The following is a 19,546-nucleotide window of genomic DNA, read 5'->3' as shown; positions in this document are numbered from 1 at the left end:
AATTCATGGTTGCATTCGATATGATGATCTAAAGGAACGTTTGATTCGTGATAAATTCTGACCGATCAGAAATGTGTTCTATAGATGCAATAATAATTTGCACACTATCTACAAACAAGGAAAAAATGCTACAGTCGATGAAAAGTTGGTTCTATTTCGAGGGTGATCTCCGTTCCGTCAAAATAGTCCATCAAAACCTGCCAAATATGGCATGGTCATTTGGGTTTTATGCGTGTCAAAATTCAATACACAAACATAACAGTTGTGATCGATACACCGTTCCCAAAAGCAACTTAGGACTTACGGTTTTAGATTTGACGAAAGGAATATGCGATAAGTTTGTAACATGCCACCATGACATGACCATCGATACGATATTTGCAAGCGATGTGCCAAAAAAAATGAGAAAAACGTACTTTCTCGCGGTTTTTCGTATTTTTCTCGAAAAACAAAAAAAACATTTTAGAATTTTTGACACATATTAATTTTTTTCAATAAAGAACATTCCAAAAAATAAATAAAAAATGTCAGAAGTGGTTAGTTTTTGTTTTGGATTTTTTGGCACAGGTTGGAAAAATGTGTGTATGCGCGCGCATACACAGAACCGTTTCGATGCAATTTTGGAGGGACCGATGAGGGTTAATGAATATTTTAAGCCGTAGAAAATAACTTCAAGAAAAGAACTCTCACCGAAAACCCACATGCATGGATTTCCTGCTCAAGCCTAGCTGACGCACAGATATGATGCAAGAGAGAATTTCTTGCACCAACAAACATGTATTTATTTTGTACATGTAATTTTTAGGTTTTTAGTCTGCCAACATATTTTTCTCAATGTTATTTATTTGAATGAAAAAATGTGTATCATATGGCTATTTTTACAAATATATTAGAACCATGGAAAGATGAGAAAAAACATCCTCGACACAAATAGTTTCAAATAAATTGTTTAATAAATTTGGATACTTTTAACAGACTAATTTCGATTGCAAAAAAATGAATAAACTAGAACGATTGCTTTCATGAATCGAACAAACAAATTAATGCAAATGAAATTAAAGATCTAGAGCTACAAATAATCTTCAATGATATCAACCAGATGTATAACCTTAAAACTGCTGTTTTTTGTCGATAAAAACATATTTAAAAAATAGAAAACCAAAAACTAAATTAATACAAGTATTTTTCCTTGCTAGCTATACATTTTTCATATCTTTTGGGCAATTTGTATGTACCATGCCAAAAGAATTGTTCATTTAGCGACACAAACCACTCGTCACGCCATTTTCCGACAATTTCATACAACTTCATACATTTTGATTATTGACTGGTGCCCTAACAGTTTCAAAAGGCTTAAACAGCTCATAATAGACGATACCCATCTGATCCAACCAAACGCACAGGATTGTCTTGCGTTCAGAGCGATTTGGTATTGCGGTAGAAAATGATGGTTGACTGGGATCTATTAACGATTTCCAATACCAAATTGTCACCAGAGGCCTCTACAAGCATTTTATGTGATTTGATCAGTGATTTTTCCAAATTAAGGGACAAAAATGACACTCATCGCGAAAGCTCTTTTTCAGACACAAAACAAGACATAGTTACTCAAGAAAAATTACATGTTGGAGTGTAATATAAATTATGGTGCTTATTCTGTAACTTGCGATTACGATGGCCTCAGGCGTTCGATTCATTTGGTTCATTTTGTGTTCAGTTGGTGTTCACGATCGCCTGCATGTCGAGTGCATTTTTGTGGTCGACAGCTGGCGTTCTGTTTACATCGAGCATCGAGCATCTGAAAAACAGTTATAGCGTCCTGATTGTGCATCAATAATTTCTTTCTGCTAATCGTATACTATTATTACAAAGGTTAAGTCGTTTTTATACCGAAAAAAACAAGTTAATTAACAGTTTTTTTACTTCAAACTGTCATTTTGAATTGTTTATTGTTTTCGAAACGTTTCGAAATTCGCATGAATCATCGAACGCCTGAGGCCATCGTAATCGCAAGTTACAGAATAAGCACCTATGATGTGCACTGATTTATGCAAACAGGTGTCAAATAAACACAAAAAACAGTAGGGGATGTCGATGAAACCTCAATTTGGTCTGTAAGCCCATCTACAAGCAAACAGCAGTTTTAAGGTTATACACCTGGTATGAAGCAGTAAGTGTCAGATCTTATGACAACTGTATTTTGGCAAAAGAAATGCGATAACCTCCCTAGTAGTGATGTGCAAAACAGGCCTCAGCCCGGAATCGATTCCGGACGATTCCGACATCAGCCGGAATCGACTCCGACGGAATCATGTTATCAATAAACTTTGAACAATCTCAAGGTTAATGTTGAACTGTTTGTGGTATTTATTTATTGTGATCTTGGCTCTATTAAACAATGAGTGTTGTTGGGTATTGCAGCTATTTGCTGATAATTTTCACGGTCAATAAATGCCATGCCAAAGCAGAAAAGCGTTAACTAAGCATTTCCTCTTAAATGTAGAAGAAGCGCAAACGGCTTACACCCAAGTATTGAATGAATCGGGTGCATTTAATTACACAGTTTCGTTGAAGAGGGAAAGCTCCGGAGGTCCAGCAGCAGGTGGGCCGCGAAAACGACAGCGGAAGCTGAAACAAAACAATCAATATGTACGGCGAATGCTAGATCAAAGCAGAAGAATAGTCACTCTTGCGCCGAACTTTTTCTCCCTCAAGTCAAGACTGAACTCGATTCCGGCAGCGTCCGGAATCATAGCTGAACTCTACTCCCGTAGTCGATTCTGACTTGGAATCGACTCCGGCTAGGAATCGATTCCGGATCAGATTCGGAAAGCAGAAAGAATCGATTCAGAGCAACGCTTGCAATAGTGATGCGTATGATGCTTTTGTGTGTATCTGTAAACCTGTGCTAGCTGTTTTGTTTAGATTACTTTATTCGAATAACCTACGTTGACGCCAGTTCACGTAGGTAGGAAAAGCAATATTTAATTTAAAAAACAACGCTGGCTAAAGGGTGGGAGGGGTGCCGGGACGTGTCCGTTTGGGGGGGGGGGGAGTGTTGGGAGGACTGAGGTTAATTCGGGTAAAAACTGGCTCATTTTGACGATTTTTTAAGAAACCATTGAATTTTATTTTTTAAGTGAATGAATGTTTTAGAAGGCGTGTCTGCAAAAATAAACTCATTCCTGTGCCCATCGTAGCCATGTGATGGGTCATTTGAAATATGAAAATCAATATTATTTTCGTAGATTATAAGTTTATCCATTTTTAGCAGATTTTTAATGTTCAAAAAATGATTCTATTACGATTCTACCTAAAAACAAATTTTACATAATTATTTAAAAAAAACGGATAATTTTTTCATGAAAACTCGACGGGCCCAGCTGAAAAATAATGTAAAGTCACGTGCTCAATATTTCAAAACGATCGGTCCATTAGTTTTTATGCAACGATGGGCACCGACATTGAAAACGTTGGTTTGGTTGGAACCACGCTTCAAAGAAGCAATATGCATTGAGACTGCATGAGTTGCGACATTTAAAAAAATTAATATCATTGTAAGTTTTCATTCGATTGAACCAAAATTTCTGCACAATATTCTTGAAAGGATCAGAATTCATGGAATAATGTTAAAAAAGTTAACAACAAAATTAAATACCTAAGACCCCCCCGTGATCAATCTCGTTTGATTTTGACCTCTTTACATCCATTGTACAAAAAAAATATAAAATCAAAGGTACAGTATGCAAAAAAAGTTTATCCACCCCTTGCAAACAATTTACATTTTGACTCATTTTTCATGAAAACCCTCAGCCTAAAATGCGTATAGCCGGCGATACATGAAGCGTAAACTCAAGCGTAAATATAAAATTAATTTACACTTGAACATGTTTACATGACCGGGTTGAGACGCGTAATCCGAATTACACTGAACTTTAATCGACTTTTGTGAGAAAAATAGAATCTTTTTTCCAAAGAAAAAGATTAAAAACGCTAGTAATGAACACTCACTATTAATGCGAACCACGAACAGGAAATGTAGTGGGGCAAATCGCTTGCAAAAAGCGATTACGCTAGGATTTATGCTCCGTGGACTTATAATCTTTTTTACACCGTGTAAACGGCAAATGTAAACTTTTTGGCATTACATTCTGAGTTTACACGAGAGTTTACGCTTCATGTATCCCCGGCTTATCACATATCAATAGTTTTGTTTTTTATTCTTCTTTACTTTGCTTTTTACAGATCTGAAAAATACCTCCTAGAAACAAAGACATTACAGAAACAGTGGAGCAAGGCACGCAAAAAAAGTTTATCAACTCTCATGTATTTTATTGTATGGTGTTAGACAGTTTTTACTATATGTGATACGCATTTTCAGGCTGAGGGTTTTCATGAAAAATCAGTCAAAATGTAAATTATTTGCAAGGGGTGGATAAACTTTTTTTGCATACTGTACATAGATTCATGCTTAGCACATGATTTCTTTCATGAGTATAATTATAAATTATGTTTTAAGGCAAAACATTTGCTGCTGATTTTATAATGAATGGCAGTGATGTGCTTTGTTCCTAATTATCTATCGTTTGATTTACCCTTTTCTCCCTTGCATGTGAATGATGAATGTGTGATAGTTTATGTGTAACAATCAAGGTGGCGAAAACAGATCGTTAATCTAATTTTAGCTTCTGTGCCTATCGTGATGAATTTTACGAATAATTTAACTGTTATGTTAAACACGTTACTTTGGGAAAGATATGTTATGTAAAATCATCACAGATTTATTCTCTTAAAGTTAGCATAGAGCGCTGCTTATTAGCATAAGCTGGTTGACAGCGGTGTGTTGTTAGTGTTTTACCTAACATAAGTTACATGGAAGTTGATTGCCGCTTGATTAGTTTAGGTATTAGTAAGCACATGGTTTATTACCACGCTGAATTTATATGCAACTACTTAACACAGCATAACAAAAAATACACTTAGTCCTTTGACCAGGATACATGTATAAAAATAAATCTACAATTCATATTTGTAATTCCATAGTATATAAAACTATAGGTAATTAGAACCAAGACATTTTGGATACTTACTTTTTTTCGTTCAGATTTCATGTTTGCCAATGTTTATGGTCAAATGATTTTCACTTAAATTTCCGCACTTTCCAAATCGTACTTTTTAATTATATAGAGACATATTGTAAATGCAACGACACAATAATTCACTTTTTTTTAACAACCCTTGTACTTCTAAGCTGTGGCAGCAACCAGTTTTCACAGATATTTTGATTCTCAACGTAGATTAAATGACAATCCTGCCTGTTGGGAACACTGTTCTGAACACTACACCACTAATCGTGTTTCGGTGTTCCGTTAAAAATTCTCGCGAAAATTCTTGTTACAACAAACCAGGACACTTGTAGAGATACTCGTTTTAACACGATCTACACGCACAAAAAATATATATTGTTTATCATTATTCCATCCCTCACAGTATCCGTGTGTAGTTGTAGTGATATATATATATATATATATATATATATATATATATATATATATATATATATATATATATATATATATATATATATATATATATATATATATATATATATATATATATATATATATGTTGGATGATGTACATTAGAAAAGAAAAGTGAGTTTAAAGTTACCTTTGATAAAGCTTTGATTAATTAAAAATGTTTCATATTTTCATCACTGGATGGTATGAATATGACAACTCGACTGACATCAATTGCATGCATTGTTGATGCTATTTTTGAATTTCACCAAGCACGATTATTGGCCCAGCATTTTTTGGTTTTCAGCAGAAATAGTTTGTCGGCAACCCCCTTATGGAGGTTCCACTCGTATTTTATCTCTCTTGCTCTCGCTCAATCCGCTCTCAACAACTAAACGCACAAACCATTTATTTCACCTTTTATTGAAATGCTCTGGCTATTGAAACAGCATTTCCGATAGCGCAATAGATTTTATGTATTTCCATGATTTGCAATGAATCCCTCAAAATAATCTATTTGCATAAAAGTACATACATACATTGTTGCCCTTTTAGATGGTCTTGTCCATGCTTCTCTCTACAGTTCGCTCTGGAGTAATCCATTTTTTCCGTTGGGCTGTGAAGGGGTACCTACTAGCAAACAATATTGAATAAGTGAGCGCTTATTAAGCTCACTATCAGCTATTGCCAAACTATTTGGATTTTTTTAAAGAAACAATTCATTCTCTTCTGGATACAATTCTGATATACAATTGATCTAAAGTCCTAAACACCACACCAATAGTGTAGCATCGCAGGCCTTCCATTTTCGAAGAACTCCGTAGAATTGGCTAAAGGACATATTGTCACATATAAGCAAATATTACTACACAAACAAAAACATTCACAAATCTATTTAGTAGATGTATTCATAAAGGGAAAAAACATAATAAAAAATGTTAGCAAGTATACTATCATCTTTCGTTGTATATTTTCCGATTTTGCCTGCTAAATCTCTCACACCTCAGGCTACCGACACAGCAAATTAATTAGTTTCTGAAGTGGGTCTGAATCGATGCAGCAGAAACGTACACTATATATCTATTTTATACACTATACAAAGAAGCAACTGGAAATCGAGCCAAGGACTACCGGTATGTACGCGTGATGGCAATTTTCCACGTTTCCATAAAACACTCGACTTAACAGGCACAGAACATACAGTCTAAGAAGCCTTTTGACGATTGACATGGATCTCAGATTGTTCCAACTTCTAGAGCAAAAGCGCAGTTTACATTCTACTGCAGAGAACTGTAGTAGAGCGTAAGAGTCAGCTGGAGGTTCTCATGAAGTTTTGGCTTTTCCAAAAGAGATGACCAAAGAGAAAATCCTCAGATTTAAAGCGAGAGAATTGTTGGAAGCAATGAGAGTTCAAGAGCGAGAGTAGGCTGCGAGAAGATATATCTAGGACTTTCTTAAGGCTAAGGCTAATTGGGGTACAAAAAAGTCTCATATTTGTACATTTTTTGTGACGAAAATTTTCAACTTAATGTTTTCAAGTGAATGCCATATTATACTACAACTACGTGCTGGATCATTTGAAATATACTCTAATTTTTGCATTTACAATTTTTCGATTTTTGCAGAAGTGATGACGATTTTTTATATATTTATAATTACCACTAAAATAACATGCTACTACAAGTAAAACAACAGCAACATGACTACTAGCGGCGATGCGATGCGGTGATCCAGATCCTGTGCCCAGATTCTAACTGGAACAGGCTTGATGCTACGATGGGCACCGACTTTGAAAACGTTGGTCTTAGGAAACGCGATTCAAAGTAGCGTCACCATGGTCAAACGTTGGAGCTATTTTGGACAATTTCTTATTACACAACAAGAATAGCGTAATTGATTGCGTGTCATAAAGATCAATTGACTGTAAATGGTCATGCAACAGAGACGATTTTTTTTATTGATTGAATTAGCAGTATTTAGACGATGGTCAAGTATTGGTCGCGTTAAGAACGCCAATTCCACGTTAACTTAAAGTTGAAAGCAGTTTAAACTACCATTACAGTACAAAAGAACAATTTTTAGATAAACTAATAGATTAAGGGGGGAGTTCGGTACATTTGGGCCAAAAAAGGCCCGTTTTGAAAATTTTTGGGACGTAATATTTCAACTTTATTTTTTCAAGTAAATGGCATATTTTCAAACATACGGTTCGTCCGTTATTTTATATGTAAAAAAAATGTCATATTTTTTTACAGCTTTTGAAGAATATATAGTATTGTTTTGAGCAACATTCATTGAAAAATTAATCTATGACATCAAATTTTGGTAGGCATGTCGTTGAAAAGGAACTTTTTACGGTGCCCATCGTAGCGACATGCCGGGTCATCCGAAACATAAAATTCGATATTCGTTAGAAAGATTATAAGTTTACCCCGTCAAATTTTTCTAATTTTTCTATTCTTCGGTATTGGCAGATTTTTGAAGTTGAAATAGTGGTGCTTTTTGCGATTCTGCCAAAAAACGAACTTTACATAATTATTTAAAAAAACTATCAACAATTTTTATGAAATCTCGTCGGGGCTACCTGAAAAATGTGTACAGATTATGTGTTGAAAATTTCAAATCGATCGGCCCGGTATAGTTTTTACGGTACGATGTGCACCGACTTTGAAAACGTTGGTGAGCTGCATGGAGCCTTGTATGAAACGCGGATTTTCAAAAATCTATAACTTTGTCAGTTTTGCTTCGATTATCACAAAATTTTCACATAATACTATTGAAAGGATCAGCATCCAGGGGAAATGTGAAAAATATGTGTCACAAAAAAAATTAAATACCGACTTAAGAAGAATTTAAAGTATCATAAACATTATTGGTAAAAGCCCTCCTTATGCAGTTTTTTTTTATATATATAATATCTGTTTTCTTTCATCTCAGTGTAGATGGCAATATAACTGCAGCACAAAAAAACACTCAAACACCCACTTGTATCCCATCCGCGCTAACCCGTGGAATTCATTTCTAAGGTTACTGTTGCCTGTGTCGGTTGTGCTCTTACGTTATTCTCGGTTCGTTTTAATAAAACCGTTATATCAAGAATCTGAACTCTCATTTCAACAACAAAAAAATGTGATAAAATTGTTGTGATAGCGCGCTAGACATGTCATAATATTGATTACAGATTTTGCTTCTGAAAGAATTAATTTCGAACTAATGCGATAAATTTTGAGGAGACTTGTACGGTTTTGGCGTTAGAAAAGAACTTAGTGTGTGTTATTTAAAAGGATTTTGCATACAGTTTGTCAAAATTGCCTTTTTTATTTTGGTGCTTTAGCTAATTAAATATTGGATTAATAATGCAGGAATCATCTAAAATCAAACGTACGGGGTATGTATGCATTTGCATGCTGATTTAAGAAACTTGTAGATTATTTTGTAAAATAAATGTACAAAACATATTAGTACAATTGTTGAATCGAGAAAACCGGCTTATAAATATTATTATATTCGATTTTTAGTTTTTTAAAAATATTTCGGAAGGTGATTAACTGTTCATTTTATGCAATTGTACAATCGGTCATTTTTTAAGACTTTAAAGCACTTCATCAACATCAGTCAACAATGCCCTTAACTGTAGGATTGTTAGTTGACTTTCCCGTTATTTTAGACTCTGTAGTACATAAATATTATTTATAATTGGCTACATTGAACAATATTCGTATATATCACATATTCCAAGATGCAGTCATTTAATTCTTTAACAGCAATTAATAAATATTACCAACAAAACCGTTTTCGTTCTTACCCACGCAGTCGCCCCATGATCAAACCCGCGCATGTTAATTGCTTATATCTGTGAAAACGATTTACCAGTTGTCTAAACGGCGCATCAAGTTCTTAGTCATTGTATTGTTCTCACAGTTCTAGCCATGCTACGTAAAGCAAATTAGCGTCAGACAACCTTAAATTTCTATCAGAACGAGTTGTGAAAGCACACTAATAGATCTATAGTGTTGTTCAATTGATGAAAATGCAATTTAACCCAGTATCACTCAGCTGATTTTTCTATGGAGTTTGTATTGAAGTATAAGAACCCTTTTGAAGAACCGGTTTCTTCTTCCTTTTTTCATTTAGTTTTTCGCATAAAATAGAATGCGGGAGCTAGTGTTACATTCGTTCCTCTGATACTGGTGTAAATGAATGCATCATTTTATCGCGATGTTCTCATTTGATATGTATAGTTTTATGTATTTTATGTTGACAAATTGTTTTACTTATACATAGTAAATAAAAAAAATCTTCCAGTCCATCCCCTAGAAGATGATACTTTGTAGCTAAAGTAATGTTATTAAACAAATATTTCATAAAGAAATAAGAGGTAAGGAGTGTCATTTACAACCATTGTTCGTACGATTTTACTTTTTACGAAGCCCATTTTGCAAAAAAAATACAAAACAACATAAGAAAAACCATACATTTTGTTTCCATTTTGACATCGCTACTAACTAACCAAGAACCGCATCGCTAGACGAAGAGATGAAGTATATAAGTTTGCATATAAATGCACATGCTATTGTAATTAGGCTAATGAATATGCACAATAGTAATAATAATAATAATAGGCCACTATTACGCCTACAAGCGATAATTCATTTGGTTCATTTTGGTGTTCATAGCCATTTTAGAAGTTTTTTCCATCCCGCTGCCCCTTTCCTAAAACTGCGTCTACACCAAAGTGTTTTAACTGTGTTTAAGTGTGTTTTGTCAAAGTGTTTAAGACCGAGGTGCTTATTCTGTAACTTTCGATTACGATGGCCTCAGGCGTTCGATTCATTTGGTTCATTTTGTGTTCATTTGGTGTTCACGATCGCCTGCATGTCGAGTGCATTTTTGTGGTCGATAGCTGGCGTTCTGTTTACATCGAGCATCGAGCATCTGAAAAACAGTTATAGCGTCCTGATTGTGCATCAATAATTTCTTTCTGCTAATCGTATACTATTATTACAAAGGTTAAGTCGTTTTTATACCGAAAAAAACAAGTTAATTAACAGTTTTTTGACTTCAAACTGTCATTTTGAATTGTTTATTGTTTTCGAAACGTTTCGAAATTCGCATGAATCATCGAACGCCTGAGGCCATCGTAATCGAAAGTTACAGAATAAGCACCCGAGTCTACACACAGCCAAAATTTGGCGGCTAAAGTCAAAAAAAGAGAACTTCATTTTTCCAACATTTTGGAAAAAATAATGGCAGATGGAGACAAGGGTTATATTGACAAGGGTCGGTACGGCCTACACTGGAGTGCAGCATTATGTGTCTGCCGATCAGCTTAAAGCATATTATTTTTTAAAAAAAGCTGTTTGCAGGAGTGATTAAAGTTATTTCGCGATGATTCACTGTAGTTTTTCTGAAATTCTTCTTTTCAAGCGTCCCTACACACACCATTATTTTTTTTATATGGAGTTTTTGACTTTTGCCGACAATTTTGACTTTAGCCGCCAAATTTTGGCTGTGTGTAGAAACGGTCTTAGCTGAAAACAGCATGGACTGCGTTTCCAGCGAGCATCATCCGTCGGTAGCCCCCAAATCTCGCGAAAGGATTGGAAACTTGACCTTTTACACTTTTATGGACCGTTTACACGCTACGATTTTGATCGTCCAACCAGATTGTACGATCAAAATCGTAGCGTGTAAACGGTCCATTAGAATCAGAATTCTTAAAAACTTGGAAAACTTGAACCTTCGAAACAGATTTCTTACTCCTCAAATCGAAAACAGCATCTCTGATTTCAACCAAAACAATCTTTCATAAGCCTACACGACCTGTCAGTTTTTTTCAATCATTTTTCTAATCTTCGCGAGGGATTTTGTTCGGGATGACTTCACCTGGTTAATTGACACATCTTGGTCAATGGATCTACACGACAGCGAATGTTGACAAACTTCTCGACGAGAAATTCTAAATTAAGGTGCTTAGGTGCTTATTCTGCAACTTGCGATTACGATGGCCTCAGGCGTTCGATTCATTTGGTGTGGACACAAGGTATCAGCGAAATCTGGACTACAACCCTGTTTTTTTTTATTCTCCGTTCCGTGAAATCGCGCTAAAAGTAGGGATTTTTTTGGACGAATTTTGGTTTTTTGATATGAAATTAGGTGGTAAGAGTGAATTCAAGTCGTTTCCCAACTACCGCCGTTGTTCCCTTTTGCAAAAGTGGGTGGGTAAAATGTAAGAAACATGAGGAACCGCTACCAACCATAACGCGAACAATTCTCGAAAAGACGAGTCTAAAAGCAGAATTCTAAACCATGTAGCAACGCGCGTAGAACCAATAAACCGACTCACGATCAACTGTAGAGAGTACAAAAATCTGCGGGCAAGATCCGGGTGTCTGGTGTCCATCGAAAACCGTACCGTCAGAAAACCGAAGAATGGTTCATGATTGTGCAAGGAACTGTTCCATTAATGATCGATTGCTCCTTCCAGACGGCAAGATCTCCTGTGATTAAGATTACGGATAGTTAATAAAGGAAACGAACAGATTGCACCTAAGCAGAACTGCTCAAATCCGGAACATCCGCGTCCGTCCATCCGACCGCGCAGTAAGGATCTTCCTTGGACTCGGGAAAGCAAATGCAAGAGATGGAACTAACATTCGAAGGCAGTTCGAAAACGATAAGGAGGATTGACTAAAGACTGTTGGAAAAATTCAATTCTTTTGAATGAAGTAACGAAGAGCTGATGAAGCATCTTGGTTTTTAGTGAGGATTGAGTTGTTCAAGGAGGCTGTAGCCTTGAACAACTCAATCCTCCTACTTATATTCCGAGAAGGAATATGGATTGTGCCCTTACATTTTCAACACTTTTCAAATACTTGTTCGAAGATTTCTATCACCCACTGCAAGAAAAAGAATCGCTGCATTGAACAGTTTTTAGTTTTTTTAACATATATAAGGACGGACGCCATATGTTTAACAGAACCGGTGTTAACTAAAGTTCCGGTAAAAAACTCGTTCCGTGCCCCTAAATCGCGTTAAAAAGAGGGAACATTTTCACCTGTTTCTTAAATACACTTTGCTTTTTTCTTACTTTTATAGTTTGTATTTTTGAGAATTCTGTAAAATCTGTATTTTTATGCGACCTAATCATCATTTTAGTTTATGCAAGGTTTGTAAAAAGTGTCCGCTTATGAACGAAGACTGTGTCCAGGAACAGGAATCAAAGGTAGTTTTGAGAAAGCTTTCTGTTAAACACTGAGTTAGAATTCTCTTTTCATTCCAGTGGGGCGACGTTATCAGTATGGAGTACCAATGCTACCGGAATTGACCCGATTCTTGCGCACATCGTAGCTGTACCACATAAAAGTACCCCAGAAAACACACCAAACAGCAGCAGTAATTTGGCCGGAACTCTGCCGCCGCTAAGGGATCCAAACTCAACAGGCTTAAATCACGGTCATCTTCATATGATAGGCAACGGAAATAACTACAGTGGTAACAGTAACAGCACGTACAACCATACAGGACCTAGCCACGGACTCGGCTCTTGCAACAATCGCACCAGTATTTGCAGTACACATAATAAGGTAAGCAGGTTTGCTTAACCATCATAAGCACCTAAAAATAGACAAAGAGCTTACCAGCATTGTAGATTATAGCCGGGAAAAAAATTTACACGCAACTACCAAGGAACATATGGAAGAATCCCTAGATAGAGTTTGGTGAGAAAGCAGATAGGAGATTAAGAGAGAACTTATAAATGAAAATTTATGTAAAAAGCGATCTTCATAATAGTACAATTCTTTTCGATCCTTTACTATGATGAACGAAATCATGACCAATATTATTTATCGTCACCTTTGTTTTTTGTTCGAATGGGTTTTATGATCGCCTTTTTATCCTGCATCTTTCGTTTTCATCATGATAATTCATAGATATTAAAATAGAAAAGTTAAGGTCAAAACAGCCGTCTTTTTTGCTACCAATTAAAGGGGACTTCGGTATTCAATTTTTTTTGTGACACATATTTTTAAAATTTTTCCCTGAATGCTAATCCTTTCAAGAGTAGTATGTACAATTTTTGGGCCAATCGAAGCAAAACTGACAAAGTTATAGATTTTTGAAAATCCGCGTTTGAACCCATCATAATTTATTTTTTCAAATGAATGGCATATTAAACTACAACTTCTGAAGAATATTTAGTTCTATTTTGGGGAAGATTTATTAAAAACATCATCCATGGTATCAGATTTCGGAAAAAGTGTCTTCGAACAGATACTTTCTACGGGACCCGTCGTAGCTGCGTGATGGCTAATCAGAAAAATACTAATCAATATTGTTTTGATAGATTATAAGTTTATCCTGGTAGCCCCGTCGAGTTTTTGTTGAATTTCCTATTTTTCGATTATTGGCAGATTTTTGAAGTTGAAAAAGTGATGCTTTTCACAATTTTGACAAAAAACCACAAGTTTTAGTCCATTCCACAGAGCCTTTGCCGCAAAGATTATCTTTTTACAGTCTGAGATCTGAGATATTAAAACACACGATAAAGAAGCAAAAAAGACACAGCGTTAATTTTTTTTATTAATTCTATTCTTAGAGACGATCGCATTTGAGCACCATGTCGCAGACAGGCGATGATTATCATTCGCCAAATTATTTGTCCTGGCGAAAATTGCAATTGAGCCGAGCCAAACTCAAAGCTTCAAGCAAAACGTCCGCTCTATTGTCCGGTTTTGCGATGGTAAGATATGCAGCTTTTTTTTCTTCTATTACAGTGGTAGACATTCGTTTAGCCGAACTAAGTTTTTTCGAAACTTTTCGCAAACTAGCCATCCGTTTTCCATTTTAATTAATATCATCGATATATTTTACTGTTCTTTAACACATGTATTATCAAAAAATGAGATGGATGATTTTTTCGAGAAAGTATGAGGAAAATATGAAAATTGCACATAGACATTCGTTTAGCTGAAATGCTTGAAAATCACATTTTTTCAATAGGTTTTTTGAAACAATGTGCAAGTTGGTATATTTTTTATTATTATCTCCATTTCTAACAATTTCAAAACTATAATTTGCAATGGGTTCCGATTAGATTTAATGGGTTTCGTATTTAATTTCAGTCTAACAGTTATTTTGAATTTGCCGAACTTTTGCAAAAACTTTAGATTGGTAACAAACACAAAATGTTTTTTATGTGTTTGCAGTAGGAAATGCATGCTAAACTTTTGGAGAAAGAGACGTTTTTGTCTTCAAACCATGTATTCAATTGTTGGCGAAAATGAGTTAATTTGTTATCTTACTGAAAAGGTCTTACACCTCGTTTGTCTCAATGAGATGAATTAAAACGCCTTTTACAAGCTCCTTGTAAATAACTGAAACCATATGCGTTTAATTTAAACAACTGGGAAACTGCGCATGATGAGCAAGTCACTTACGACGTCAAACCCTTTATAACGCGATTTAGCTTGGAACTTAAGGTGTTGTATGGTGGGTGCCTTATGGCTGAAATCATACCAATAACGGTTTTATAAATCCAAATCGTCAAAAGAATACTTATTTGCTTTGAAAAATACTACATTTTCCTTTCCAAATACTGCCTTTATTTAACTAAATTCATGGTAAAAAAGCCGGTTGTCTTTATGGGTATCAATAAACTATGGCTTTGCTTCGTATTTTCAATCATTTTCATTATTTTCTGTGGCACATATTGTATAAAATGAGTCTAATTATTACTGGTTTAACCATATTTCTTGTAATAAGCTCAAAAGAAAGCAGATTGTTCGTTATTTGATGTAAAACCCGATTTTTTTTACCGTTACGACACTATTTGGTTCATATTTAATGGAGGTATAACTTCACCGTTTGATATTTTTCAAAAGAAATAATATATGGTTTTCTCTTATCTGTGAATATTTGAACCAATAAGTGGCATAGAGTAGCAGTAAACCATATAGAATTTGAATATTTGTCGGATTATTTCCGTAAGTCACTTAGCTCTAGCCCATTTTTTTAAAGAAATATTTAAAATTCAGGGTGTTATCAAAATTAGTATGTCCAAAGCTTAAAATAATCTAGATTAGCTCTACTATTGAGCTTCAAACACAAAAATTACATTTGTTCGAAAACGATGCGAAATATTAGGTTGGCGCTTAAGTAATGTCGTATTTTTAGTAAAACTTCAAAGGGATATATTTCTGGTTTCGATCAACTTTATTCAACCAAATATGAACCATTTTGATTGACCACCTTTTGCCATTTTTCAGCTAAAGACATAATGCCTTTAGCGTAAAAATTCCGTGGTTTATCGTTGAAAAACTCTGATACGAAGTTTTCGCATGCTTCTCTTGAAGCTAGCCGTACTCCACTCAGAGAGTTTTGCATGGAACGAAACAAGTGGTAATCCGATGGTGCAAGGTCTAGGCTATATGGAGGATGCATCAAAACTTCCCAGTCAAGCTCTCCCAGTTTTTTCCGAGTCATCAAAGATCTAGAATCAAGAGTTTGACCAGGCTAGAGAAGCTCATAATGAATGATTCCACTCCAATCCCACCAAACACACAGCATAACCTTCCGCGGCGTCAATCCTGGCTTTGGGACTGTTTGTATAGCTTCTGCATTCTTGCACCATGATCGCACCTTTCGCACGTTATTGTCGTATTTAATCCACTTTTCATTTCCTGTAACCCTTCGCTGCAGAAACGGTTCGATTTCATTCCGTTTCAGCAAAGAATCGCTGATGTTAATTCGGTGAATTAAATTTTTCATAGATCATTCATGTGGTATCCAAACATCGAGCTTTTTTTTGTAGTCACCCTTTTCCAAATACTTCAAAACCGTTTTATGATGATGGTTTAGTTCCTTAGCGATGTTACGGCTGCTTATGTGACGATCCTGGTCTATCCTTTCAATAATTTCATCGACTTTAGCAACGATAGGTCGACCAGAGCAAGGTGCATCTTTCACATCAAAATTTTCAGAACGGAAGCGAGCGAACCATTGTTATGCTATGCTACACGAACTGATTCAGCATCGTCCCCGTAAACATCACAAATTTAATTGGAGGCTTGCGTGGCATTTTTCCCTTTTTTTTTAGAAAAAAAATCAAAATATAGCAAATTTCTTCACTATTTTCACACATCTTTGAACAGCTATGACTTTTTGCCAACTGCTCCAAATTCTGTTTTGTTTTTGTAAATGATACATCAAATGTCCCTTAAAACAACGAGGTATGATATGACATAATGTGATTGATAACGGTGGAGATAGACGACTCCAAACACATCTATTGCCAAAATACGAAAGGATTTATTACCCAACCTAATATTATGTTTTTCGTACACTTCGGCTAAACGAATGTCTAGCTAAACATCCGATGAAATATGACACTGGCTCGCATTTTGCCTCACAGTCATATTTTACGTGTGTACTAGTCATATATGTACCAATACAATAATAGCTTGATACCATGAATTTATACATCCGTACGAAAGTTATTGCCGTTTTACTCTTGAACCTCTAGGTTCGGCTAAACGAATGTCTACCACTGTACTATTGTACAGCATTTCCAATACATCATACATTGATCTAGAACAAATTAATCTTAAATAGTTTCTGGTGGGATGCTTCAGCTAAAAGTAACATCCAGTGAAAATGCTTCACTTGTTTTCAAATTAATTCATTCGCTAATGTACATTATTAATTGTAGATTTCGACATGTTAAGCGTATACTTCTTTTTTCTTTAGGTTGCTATGGTTGAAGTACAATTAGATGAAAATACTAAAGTACCGACGGCGATGTTGATCGCGTTTGCAGTATGCACTACACTGTTGGTAGCAGTCCATATGCTAGCATTAATGATTAGTACGTGCATTCTCCCCAATATTGAAACCGTTTGCAACCTACACAGCATATCTCTGGTACATGAATCTCCACATGAGCGGCTTCATTGGTACATTGAAACAGCATGGGCTTTTTCTACACTTCTTGGATTGATACTATTTTTGCTTGAAATAGCCATTTTGTGCTGGGTGAAATTCTACGATCTGAACACAACTGCAGCGTGGTCTGCTTGCATAGTTTTAATTCCAGTGCTCGTCATTTTTGTAGCATTTGCACTGCACTTCTACCGATCGTTGATGACACACAAGTATGAGGTAACTGTGTCCGGTATTAGAGAGCTGGAAATGCTAAAGGAACAGATGGAGCAAGATCATCTAGAACATCATCACCACCATGCAAACCAGCAAACTGTTTAATAGGTCTGCCTCATAGAACATACCAGCTGTGATTTTTTGTTTGTTTGAACATAAGAATCCCTATTTAATCATGTTATCATAATGTTTTTTTTTATTATTCGAAAAGAATTCAATAATAAAAAGGAAGAAAAAACAGAAAAACATAACAAAAGTCTGACAGTACAGTTTTTCATCCTGTTTCACACTGCCATTAGATGGCTGGTGTCCGAACTGCGATTTTCTCCGCCAATTAAGTAAGTCGCTGGTAAATACGGCTCCGTCCGTAAGGCATCAGCTTAAAAAAAGCAAGACCCTGAACACGTCGATTTGAATTTGTGTGCAACAGTTGAAATTGTGTGCTCATCAACGTACATAAATGCATTTCGAAGAAGGAAAAAAGTAAGGTAAATATAAAGTAATAAGTAAAGTTAATAAGAGGGGCAATAAGTTAAGTAAAAGTCAAGTATAGAGTAATACACCGGGAGTGGGCGAGCCTATTTTTATTTAGCTTAACCCTCGGTTGGGCACCCGGGTATCCGGGTACCCATTTCAAGTTTCAACGAAAAGATGAATGCCTTCCCGTCAATATTTTTTTACGAAACTCCGGATCCCCAAAGTACAACTCATTTCACACCGATTTCGCTTTTGAATTGTTTTGATATCTCATATTTTAAGGTAATTATGGGCTGATGAAATTAACACCCGCCCAGTGGCACCCGGGTACCCCATACGTTGGCTATGCATATGGGCTATGTTTATAAACTCAAAACCACACTTTATCAACATTTATGAATGTGTTCGTGTTTATTAATTGTTAATTAGAAAAACTACAACATGTTTTTGAAAATTTCATTACGTTTTTCAGCTTTTCAACGAGCAACAGGAGAAAAATAAGCAACATATTTTGATACCTTTTATGTGCAATTTAAATTATGTATTATTTCTCAAACTGATTAAAAATGGTTCGTGTAGTGTAATTTTCTTAACATATGAGTAAATCATACACTAATCTTCAACAAAAAGGGTTTAGGCGGCATTTTCGTAGACCACAGAGACCAATATACATGGTGCGTTCAGAAACTAATGAGACTGAATTTTCCTGACGAAACGGTTTGAGATAAGGTATTGAATTTTATACGCCAACATAGAGGCAGGATTTAGCTATTCAACGCACTTTATTACATTCAGCTATGACAAACTGAATGAAAATGGGACAATTTTTCGTGAACCATGTTTTTAGTTGATGTAACATCATAGAATGTCCCCTTTCTATGGACCATTGGTACAGCCCGGATCATCGCGGACCTCTTTCCTGGCATAGAGCACGCAAACAGAAATGTATGAGGACTTCCAGATGATTCGCGCCAGACCAATGGTCCATAGAAAGGGGACATTCTACGGTGTTACATCAACTGAAAACATGGTTCACGAAAAATCGTCCCATTTTCTTTCAGTTGGTCATAGCCATAGCTAAAACCTTCTTCTACCTTTGTAAAAAATTAAACACGTTATCTCAAACCGTTTTGTCAGAAAAATCAGTTCTCATCACTTTCTGAACGCGCCATGTAGCAACTGATCTGATCTCCTAGCTCAATTGTGCCCAATTAAGTCAATTGTTTATGCCTCAAAAGTGCCTTATGACAATTCAAAACTGATTTATTCGAAGAAATCAATAATTTAAATAACATATTTGCTGGAAAATTCGATCACTTTACGATCTTATTGCTTGCTTTAAAATGACCGTACGAAGGGGTACCAATGTATTGTCTTCATTGTTTTTATTGTT

The 19,546-nt window shown here is 35.5% G+C and overlaps 2 protein-coding genes across 4 annotated transcripts in view; one reads left to right on the top strand and one right to left on the bottom strand.

Annotated features, from left to right (window-relative positions):
- Positions 1–5,118, bottom strand: part of LOC126575824 (uncharacterized) — a 59,253-nt gene extending 54,135 nt beyond the window's left edge. Inside the window, exon 1 of the mRNA XM_050236746.1 lies at positions 5,091–5,118. The gene's annotated coding sequence lies outside the window, so the exon portion shown is untranslated. The remainder of the gene's footprint in view (positions 1–5,090) is intronic.
- Positions 5,119–8,561: 3,443 nt separating this feature from the next.
- Positions 8,562–18,068, top strand: LOC126575893 (calcium release-activated calcium channel protein 1). Of its 3 annotated transcripts, XM_050236912.1 has the most exons (5): positions 11,592–11,679; positions 12,619–12,688; positions 12,803–13,106; positions 14,120–14,263; positions 17,269–18,068. In XM_050236912.1, the coding sequence occupies exons 1-5, from the start codon at positions 11,667–11,669 to the stop codon at positions 17,779–17,781; spliced, it is 1,044 nt and encodes a 347-aa protein (XP_050092869.1). In that variant the 5' UTR covers positions 11,592–11,666; the 3' UTR covers positions 17,782–18,068. The 3 variants fall into 3 exon arrangements, with proteins under 3 accessions (XP_050092870.1, XP_050092868.1, XP_050092869.1); XM_050236913.1 differs by lacking the exons at positions 11,592–11,679; positions 12,619–12,688 and adding an exon at positions 8,562–8,908 and having other exon boundaries at positions 17,269–18,065; XM_050236911.1 differs by lacking the exon at positions 12,619–12,688 and having other exon boundaries at positions 11,583–11,749; positions 17,269–18,067.
- Positions 18,069–19,546: the final 1,478 nt, after the last annotated feature.

This window comes from Anopheles aquasalis, chromosome 3, assembly GCF_943734665.1.
Source record: "Anopheles aquasalis chromosome 3, idAnoAquaMG_Q_19, whole genome shotgun sequence".
Classification (NCBI taxonomy): domain Eukaryota; kingdom Metazoa; phylum Arthropoda; class Insecta; order Diptera; family Culicidae; genus Anopheles; species Anopheles aquasalis.
This window is presented reverse-complemented; position numbering and strand designations above follow the sequence as displayed.

Coding starts and splice junctions, on each gene's coding strand:
- LOC126575893 (XM_050236912.1), top strand. Junction 13,107..14,119: donor TTTGCAGTACACATAATAAG/GTAAGCAGGTTT, acceptor TTCTATTCTTAG/AGACGATCGCATTTGAGCAC. Junction 14,264..17,268: donor TATTGTCCGGTTTTGCGATG/GTAAGATATGCA, acceptor TTTTTTCTTTAG/GTTGCTATGGTTGAAGTACA.